At 33.3% G+C, this 9,824-nt stretch overlaps 1 protein-coding gene across 1 annotated transcript; it reads right to left on the bottom strand.

Annotated features, from left to right (window-relative positions):
* Positions 1–2,571: 2,571 nt before the first annotated feature.
* LOC110672636 (uncharacterized) lies at positions 2,572–8,857 on the bottom strand. Its single transcript, XM_058136981.1, has 6 exons — positions 8,365–8,857; positions 7,973–8,115; positions 7,135–7,278; positions 6,530–6,715; positions 6,092–6,216; positions 2,572–3,128 (listed from the first exon to the last, which is right to left on the bottom strand). The coding sequence occupies exons 1-6, from the start codon at positions 8,585–8,587 to the stop codon at positions 2,903–2,905; spliced, it is 1,047 nt and encodes a 348-aa protein (XP_057992964.1). The 5' UTR covers positions 8,588–8,857; the 3' UTR covers positions 2,572–2,902.
* Positions 8,858–9,824: the final 967 nt, after the last annotated feature.

Genomic DNA, 9,824 nt, shown 5'->3' with positions numbered 1-9,824 from the left:
ATGTATGCTTTAAATTTACGTGACTGTCTTAACAAATAATTTTCAAACATCTTACTCGTTTTATTCTAAGTGTTTGATTTTCTATCCATCATCTAGAAAAATGTTTAACATAAGTAATAACGTGTAGAAAGAAGTTGAGTATGAGAGAGCATACCTGTCAGATTCGGCCTCAGCTTGCTAAGGGATCACACAAGTTCAACTAATGAATCATTGGTTCAAATAATAAATTATAAAAAATCAAGTTAATATTATATATATTAATATAAATAAATTATTCTAATTAATTAATTTTTAAGTTTTCAATATTCATTAGGTTATATTTACATATATCTTAATGATGTTTTAAAATTTTACATAAAAATAGACTATTAAATCTATAAGTAAATTGTTAAATAATGTTAAAAATTTGAATAACATGTATTTATTTTTTATAAATTACTTAAATATTTTAATAAGATTTAAAATTTAAAATTACTTGTATAATATGAGAAATAATGAATTAATTTTTTTTATTTTAAAAATAAAAATAATTTAAATATTTTTTATATGAAAATTTGATTGACATAAAATAATTTTATAAGGAAATTATTTAATAAAATAATTAATATGAAATAATATATATCTTAAAAAAATAAAACTTTTAATTTAGCTGAATTAGTGGTGACATTACTAAATTTTAAGATGTGCATGTTTGATTTGGCTCTAATTAAAATGCAAGAGGCCTATTTGACTGCAATATTTTTTAAGGAGTTAATGTGATTATTAGCCTTAAGTTTAAGGGCCAAAAATGAATTGATTAAAATCTCATTTTATATATAATCACTTCTTGAAAATTAACTTTTTTTTTAATTAAATCTAAGGTACTTATTTTAAATTTAATGGCCGAAATTGTTCAAATATAATAGATTATATTTACATAAAAAGTGGAAATCCGCAACAAAAACACTTTTTTTATTCTGCTAAGAACACATGCCTATTAGTTTTTTTTTGTTTTTTTTTAAATATTAAAAATAGCCTTGAAAGGCTTAAAAAAAAAAAAAAAAAAAAAAAAAAAAAAAAAAAAAACCAACTAGTTACTGAAAACAACCCATTACAATAGTTAAGCCCATAAACAAATCCAATAACAGGCTCAAAATAGAAGAGAACAGTTGCCCTAAATTAATCGGGTAGGGTACCCAAAGGAAAAAGGAAGACCTATACCCTTCACCTAGTAGCGCCACTCCTCTTCACTTAGCCATGGATCCCATATAACTTTCAAGACAAAACTCGACGGCCAAACAGAGAAGTACCCTATCGACACACAAATGGGAGCATCCCATTGCTAGCAACCCTTCAGGATTATCAACAGCAAGCAACCATGGAGCTCAAGTTGTTCTGCATCAACCGACAGCCTGTGGAGGCAAGAGTTGAAGGAAAGGGGTGAGCCCACTCAAAAGCGTCGCGACACCTGCTAATGTCGACTCTTAGAGGCTCTCGGGGGACCTCCACTCTTTTTCCACAAGAGAAGCCTGGCGATCCTGCTGAAGCCAATACCAATGACGCACCGAACGTGCCAAAACATGCCTACATCAGGAGATTTAAGAGGCATTTTGCATCCAACCCCAAGGAGCTAATTCAAGCCTTCAACCCAAAGATCTAGCCCCTATAGCAAAGAAAACCCAACAAGCATAGCACAACAAGCCAAACTTTCAGTGGATTAAAAGAACCCTCAACTCAACTCAACCTTTATTTTAAATTTTTAAATTACCTCAATATCTCTTTTTTCTCGATTTATGCTCAATTAACAACACGACTTCTTTTCTGTAATAATCTTATTATAAATTTTATTAGAATTTTATCTAATTTAGTATGAACATTTATTTGTATTAATATTATTATCCCTCGACTCTTATTTAACTCTTATTTTAGAGCATATTACTCTATCCAACATTAATATATAACTTCATCAATTATATGACTCGATAGATAAAATTTTCTTTTCAATTTATTGAAAATTTTACGATCACATAAAATTATTTCTGTAATAACTTCAACCATTCAGTTTTAATATTACGATATACTCCTTACATATTCCACCTACCAGCAAAAGAGAACTTTATTTATATACACCATCCCATCCAAATGAAAGGGAAGGGAAAACACACTCCGAGATAGGTGAGAATAGTCTCTCCCTTACCCTATCGGGGCAGAAGAGACACTAGACAGCAAATGACCAGGCAAAGCACTCAACGCACGAAGAACAGATAAGAAGGTTCTGATTTGAGCAAACACAGAAGAAGAACAGATTATACATGTCTATTAGTGGCTCATATATAAACAAGAAAAGGAATGATGTATAGAACTAAGAAAATCCAAAGAGAATTGGAGGGCTCTACCACTCCTCAAATACTTGAAAAATGAGGGAACAGAGGCCTGTTTAAATTGTCTCCATTTGAAAAAATCAGCTATAATAAAAAAAAATTCAATTACATTTTTTTACATAATTATACTTTTTTTCTATTTATTTCTAAATAATTATTTTTTTAAAAAATAACAGATTAACTCAAGTCTTTGCTCAAAAAACGAATAAAATACATAAATGGGCAATTATCACCGATTATCATTGTTCATCTAAGAAATTGAATATTGGGTTGGCACGGGATGATCTTTTCATAAATTACTACAGAACATAAAATTAAATAGCTGTGACAACGATACACTAACATCCAAAACTACGCCCAAAAAAAAAAACAAAAAATAATCTCTTTAACTGTTACTCTTTTTAACAAGGAACTTCTATTTTCTTTCACTGCCATTTTCAAGTATTTTGAACATACACATCCACTTATGCACAACCTAGTTGCTGAAAGTGCATGGCCAATTGCCGCATTGTCAATGCAGTACATTTTTGTTCCACTTCACATCAATGAGAAAACTTTGAGATCAACTTGTCAACATGAATTATAATATCATCGATGCAAGGGCGAACTGCTGCCTGTGGCTGAAGCATCCAGGTCACAAACTTATGTAGAGATTCTGGATATGGAGGATTAGGCCCAGCTGGCCACTTTATTTGTGCATTTACTATGGCCAGTTGTAAGCTTCCTCCAGACTCTCCAAGTGCATACTCAAATGGGGATACCCCATACCTGTCGAATCAGCCATAAGTAATAGGTAAAATGTAGCAGCACACTTGAGAAATCAAAAAGGTCGAGCTTCATGTTTATAGGACTCATAAATTTCCAGAATTACTAGCAATATAAGAGGGGAATGCTGGTAACTGGAGAAAATTACATCACTCTATTCAGTTTATGCATGGCAAATAAATGCACATACATATGATCTAAAAAGGGCCACCACTGATGGATGTGATTTGACTCAGATGTTCGGTAACAAAGACTTCATGCATAAGCACACAAATACACATGAGAAAGTACCTTCATATTTGATATAAACAAGAAAATCAAAGTAGGAAAGTAGGGAAAAATGTGAGGGGAAAACATTGTTCTAAGACAAATCTATAGATGATCTCAGCAAGTAAATCTTTTCCTCCATTTTTGTTTGATGGGGAAAGAAAAAAATTTCTAATTGACATCCAATCCTAAAGATGAAGCAAGACAGTGGGCAGAGTTGGTTCCATGAACAGTATGGCAGTAAGGAGACCAGTGAATTTGGTCACAAGCTCATTATGCTTTTATTAGGTTCAATAAATGAGTTTGAAAACAAATTTTAGGCTTATTTAACAAATGAAGTGATTACTAGCAAAGGTGGGCTAAACACAATTACGTTAGTAAACGAACTTAATTAGAACTTATGTTTGTTACTCGCACATTCAAAATTTTACAGAAGTTTATTAATCACCAACTTTAGGCTGTGAAAGCCAGTGTTCCAGTGATAAATTAGCTTAAAAACTGATTCCAAATTTTAGCATGCTGCAGGATTTTCATGACAATTGGTCATATCCCTAAAGTGGATCACTTGATGAAAGACATTAAATTTGAAATGTAGGCACAAAATCAAAGGAAAAGAAGGGAAGAAGAAAAAGAGGAAGATGTAGGACTTCCCACATCAACAAGAAGCACAGCACCTGATGCGCCCATGACCAAATATCAGGTGGCAGCCCACCTCATTTATGAGAATTGGGGCTTTTGGCATTTTCAAGTTGACCTACCATTACCTCGCGGTGGGCCAATCAAAATTTAATGGAATTTGACCTTTTATATTATTTTAAAGATTGGAAGAAATAAAAAAATCTTAAAAGCAGCTAAATAGTTGCATTGGCTTTAGGTCCAATTTTCAACTAACCTGAGTTCAAGCTTGATATTTATTTGCTAACCCAAGCTTCAAAATGCCTAAGTTTGGACTTTCTTCAAATTCAAGTGAAGCTCAGATTCTAAAGCCCATAAAATTAGACTCAGTCAAGCTTGAAGGTTAAATGTCATTGATTTTATTAGAATCTATCAAGCTTAAGGCTGAAGCTTTCAGACTACAATATAAAAGGACCACAAAGTTAATATCCTAAAATAAATTAGTTTCAATTTCCAATGCTGAATTCATTAATACTCCACAGAGCTCCACTCAAATAAGCCTTAGTCCAATCTAGCTGGGTCCAGCAATCTATCCTTTTCCTCAACTCTATCCTTAGGATTCAAGATGACATAGGTATCAATATTGCTGTTAAAAATATTGAAATCTTAAAAGGTATGTTTCTTGGCCCTAGACTTGTTAAAATTTCTGGAAACAAAAAGGTTGTTCCTCTTGCTGAGAATGTTTTTATTAAAGAAGACATGGAAGTTTATGAAGAAGAGAAGTATTGGAATCTTGGTGGTAGTCTATTTGAGTTGAGATCATGTAATCATATTATCAAGGAGAATGAGTTTGAGATATGGAGAAGACAGGGGAAGAAAATAAATTCCTTGTCGAGGGATGATTGCATTGGAAATTTGTGCAACAATGACAAAGTGTTATAAGAATTGATGAAAAGAATTCTGCAGAGAGCATTTTTCCTTTTGAAGAAAATGTTAAGGAAAAGTATGAGATGGCTTCCATTTATGGCTAGACATCAAGTGGTATGGCGATCAAAAGGAACAAAAATTGGAAATTTGGAGAAAACAAAGAAAAAGAGTTAGCTCTTTGTCAATTAATAGTTCATACTTTCATGTGTCTTTTCTCAAATGGAAGTTTAGACCTAATCTTTTCTCAAAACCTATGATTTCATTCATGGGCAACCAGGGGCAGTTGACATCTGCTGCAATTCTCCAATCTGATCATATTAGAAGAGGAAAAAGAAAAAGAAAGTAAGGAAGAAAGAAAGAAAGAAAGAAAGAAATTCTGGTTCAAAGTGCCAGCTAAGGATGCCACTTGGAAAGATGCCACATTTATCTAAGCTCAATTTCCTGACTTCCAGCATTCTTGGGGTCAAGAATGCTCTAATGGAGAGGGTATTGTTACGTAGAGAAGGAGAAAATATAGAAATAAGGAAAGGAATATGTAATTGGGCTAGTAGAGCAAATTAGAATTGCGGAGGGAAAGTTTGTTAGGTCTATTGAATAGTTATTAATTGTTTTGGAGGGATACTATGAGCAGTGACAGCTGTTAGGTGCTAAAGAGAAGTTATTAGGGAATTGAAGGAGAATCTGTTATAAAAGGGAGTTGAAATATCTATATTAGACATTTTGAATTATGATCAATAATATTCCCCATCTTCTCTCTAAAATTCCTCTCTCTCTCTCTCTCTCTCTCTTCTATTCTATTATTCTAGTTTCTTCTTTGGAATATCTACTGTTAGGGCTACTACCTAACATATTCATGTTGCAATATTGATTTCAACATCCTAAATTATCAATTATTCATGATCCAAATCACGTGATTCAGATCATTAATCAATGCGTATATAGTGATTTCTGGTACAACTTGCTTGAGTATGCTATAACTTGGCCCAACCCATTAGTTTACACTTTACAACCCCCTATCAATAATGGGACAGTAGAAGTATGAACAACCAAAAAGCTGATAAACAAAATTTAAAAAAAAAAAAAAGGCAATATGAAAAAAAAAAAGATTGACAAAAATGAATGAAAATAAACAATGGCAAAAGAATATTGAACCTCACATTATTGCATATAGTGTGCATCCTAATGACCAAATATCAGTTCTCTCGTCAATGTCTGCATGACTTGGGCAATCCCACAACTCAGGAGCTCTAAAGGGTGCTGAACAATGTTCAGATGCCCATTCCTACACAATTGGCAGCCAAAATCCAATCATAATTACAGTTATATTGTCAAAAAAAATTATAGAAAAGCAAAGCCATGGTTGCCAAATTACGTATTTGGATTAAAATAATAATTGAATATAACAGATGTTAAGAACAAAGAAAGTAAAATTCTAAAGCCATGAAACTTCAAAGATCATGTAAGTGCATTAGTGAAGATATAACAGATATATTGGGGAAAGCAGCATGCGAACAGTAATATTGGTCAAAAGAAAATAATTAAGTATAATATAAATAAAAAAAATATGAAAAGGAAAGGAGAGCAAAAATGTGCACCTGTAACTGTAGTGCCTCTGAACGAGATCGGATTTGCCTCCTTGCAGGTCCAGCACTCCCAAAATCCATCAATATGGCAAGAGGTGGTTGTCCTTTCCTGTGTGTGAGAAGTATATTACCAGGTTTAACATCATTGTGTGCATATGGAGGATCAAGACTGTGCATATGTTTCAGTCCAGCACAAAGCTGCAGAACAGATTTTTGTTAGTGACAATGCTTATAACATATTAAAATAATGACATGAATGCTATTTGAGTGCCATTGATGCAAAAGAAAAAGGAAGAACATCCATATACATTCTGCTTTATTTAACAATAAAGAAAACTACAAAACATCATTTCCAAATTGAGTAGAAAACTGCAGATTGTGATTTTCAAGTAATCAGTAAATTCTGATGGTTATTGAAAAGATATTTGACTAGATAGTGTATTTACAATAGTGATTAAAATAAATACATCTTGTCAACGCGAGGTAGAGTTTTTCCTTTAGACAAGGTGGTGGCATTTGAAGAAAAGTTAGTTCAAGCCCATAAAAGTGCATTGCATAAGAGGGGAAAAAAAAAGAAAAAAAGAAAAGATATGAAATAGTAGTTGATTCCTCTTCACCTGACGAAATATTTGAAGGACATCTGAAGTAGAAAAGAACTCCTTTTTAGCTTTCATAACTTTGGAATTGTCCAGTAAGGTTCCATCCAAGTGAACTGGAAATAACAAATAAGCCTCGTGGTTCCAAGAGCCCTCTTGATTAGCCTAGCAAATAAAAGATATTCAGGCATAAATCAATTCATTGAAATAGAAGAGTACAGAGGCTTCATCAATGAAATAAAGGTGGCATAAGATCACTATTGGAACTTCTGGGTGCTCTCAGTAGTTCTACTTGCCACCTAACACTTTACTTTTGATCCAATGTTTTGGTAACAGCTATCAAGATGTTTTGACATTCTAGCAAACCACCATGATCATAATGGTTGACAACTTAAATCCATATATGATTAAACTTGACATTTTCAGGTTCTCTTGAAGGTAGGTGCATCATGTGCAAAAGCTAATATCATTTTCTGACATTCTATTTCAAATAATATTCAGCACCATAAGCTGCTAATTAATGAACTAAATTGCAACTTTACATGTCAAAACCTGAGCAGCACGCTTTAAAACTTGCAAAAACATGTAAGCGTGTATGCCCGTGCCAGTAAAGAAACATAATTATGGTCTTTTGCTTTATGTCTTACTGTTTCCCTCAACTTCACACAGTGGTTGTACTTCTAATGGATGAGGGACCAAAGTTCTAATTCGAAGTTGACTACAACATGTTATACACTGAACATCTTCAACCAATTTTAGACCACGCTTGCAAGCAACCAGATATGTCCGATAACAAAAATCAAAAACACCCAAGAAAATAACTTTCAGGTAAACATGAAGAACCAGTGGAGGTCATTACCTTTACAGCAATAATAGCATGATCAAGAAGAGGAAGCAGGTTGGGGTGGCTGAACAGGGATGAGACGCGAATCTCTTCCCGAACCAACTCCAATTGCTCATTGTTCTGAATGAGAACTTTCTTCATTGCATAAGTTCCATCATCTGCATAATTATTCCAGTCACACCATTGCAAAATTACAATTTAACGCTAAAATCAAAGAATATCATCTCAGAATAGGAGATCAATTAGATCAAAGATTCAAACTGTTGAATACTCATAATCACCTAAAATCCATAACAAATTATCAAAATTTGCCGCCAATTTCAAGGATCAGGATAAATTACCAAGTGGCATTTGACAAAGTGGAAAATCATGAGAAAAAAGAGAAAGGGTGAACAAGGAACAAGTACCAGAAATATGAGAAGTGTCCTTGACTTTCTTGGCAAGGCCACCACCGCCACCACCGGGGGAAGCAGAAGAGTCAGTGACGACCTCCTTGACCAAGTAGACATAGGCAAAACCACCTTCACCTAGCTGCCTGACGATCCTGAACCTGTTCTCATTGATCCAAACGTCAGCTCCTCCGTTCACGGCGTCGTACAGCGCATTCAGCCCAGAAAACGTACACCCCATATCTGTCTCTCTCTAAAATTGGTATCTTTCTCTCTCTAAAGGTAACAGATGGATAGATCTTCAGGTTCGCATTTCTCAGGGAGGAAATGCGGAGTGCAGAGGGGCGGATCTAGTAGAGCAGGCTCTGTATAGAAATGAAATTAAGTTCTCTTGTCAAATTCAGTTATTCTTATTTTCTTGGAATTTTTTTTTTTAATTATTTTCTTTTGCCATTGGATCTCTCAAATTAAATCTACTCCACCCACAAGGACTTTTTACGGGGTTCCAATGAGTCCTACCGCCACTCCTTCCATGTATATAACAAGAGGGAAATGTTGGGGTATCCGAAAGATAAGTCGTGGGAGAAAAGAAATATGGTAAAATATTTAATTTAATTTTTGTATTTATTAAGAAAGTTTAATTTAGTTAATTTTAAGTTAAATTGAGTTTAAATTAAATTAAATAAAAATTTAAAAATTAATTAAATTAAATTTTCTTAATAAATATAAAAGTGTAATTAAACTTTAATCTAAAGAAATATTATTGAAATCAATGGTGCAAGTTGATTTTTAGCATGCAATGAGTGTTTTTTTAACTGCCTCTTGATCTATGCTAGGAGTTGAAAAGGATAATGAATTCCTTTTCCTAGAAAAATGGACTGATCGCCATATCAACACAATTGAAGTTCACTCTCGATTTTAAGGATATCATAATTTTACTTTTTATAAGAGTTGAGTTATGTCATGAGATATTAACTGAAATTAAGATGTGTCATGAGATATTTTAAAAATTTAAAGTGCTAGTTTAGGGTATCATGAGAGTTCTTGTTTTGATAAAGTTCATGAATGAACTTATATATTCAGCCTATATGCCAAAGTAAAGACTTAAGAGGATTGAATTTTCATAGGATTCATGAGTTTAATCTCGCATTATTAGGAAAGCAGAGTGGAAATTGCTAATAGATCCCAAGGCACTTGTATCTAGGGTTTAAAAGGCTCGGTATTTCCCTAAAGTGGGCCTTTTAGATGCATTGTTAGGTCACAATCCGAGCTGTGGATGGTGCAATATATTTGCAACCATTCTAATGTTGAAGTTTGGTTGTTTGTAGAAGGTGAGCTAAAGTAATTCTATTTCAGTTTGGTTAGACCTATAACTGTTGAATTTATACAATCCGTGGATATCTTTTTCAATATGTCCTGGAATGGAGGACTTTAAAGTGAATTTCCTTGTTAAGTAATAATGGAGTGTAGTGGGATGT

This window comes from Hevea brasiliensis, chromosome 2, assembly GCF_030052815.1.
Source record: "Hevea brasiliensis isolate MT/VB/25A 57/8 chromosome 2, ASM3005281v1, whole genome shotgun sequence".
Classification (NCBI taxonomy): domain Eukaryota; kingdom Viridiplantae; phylum Streptophyta; class Magnoliopsida; order Malpighiales; family Euphorbiaceae; genus Hevea; species Hevea brasiliensis.
Note: the sequence above shows the minus strand (reverse complement) of the source record. Positions and strands in the feature narration are given on the sequence as shown.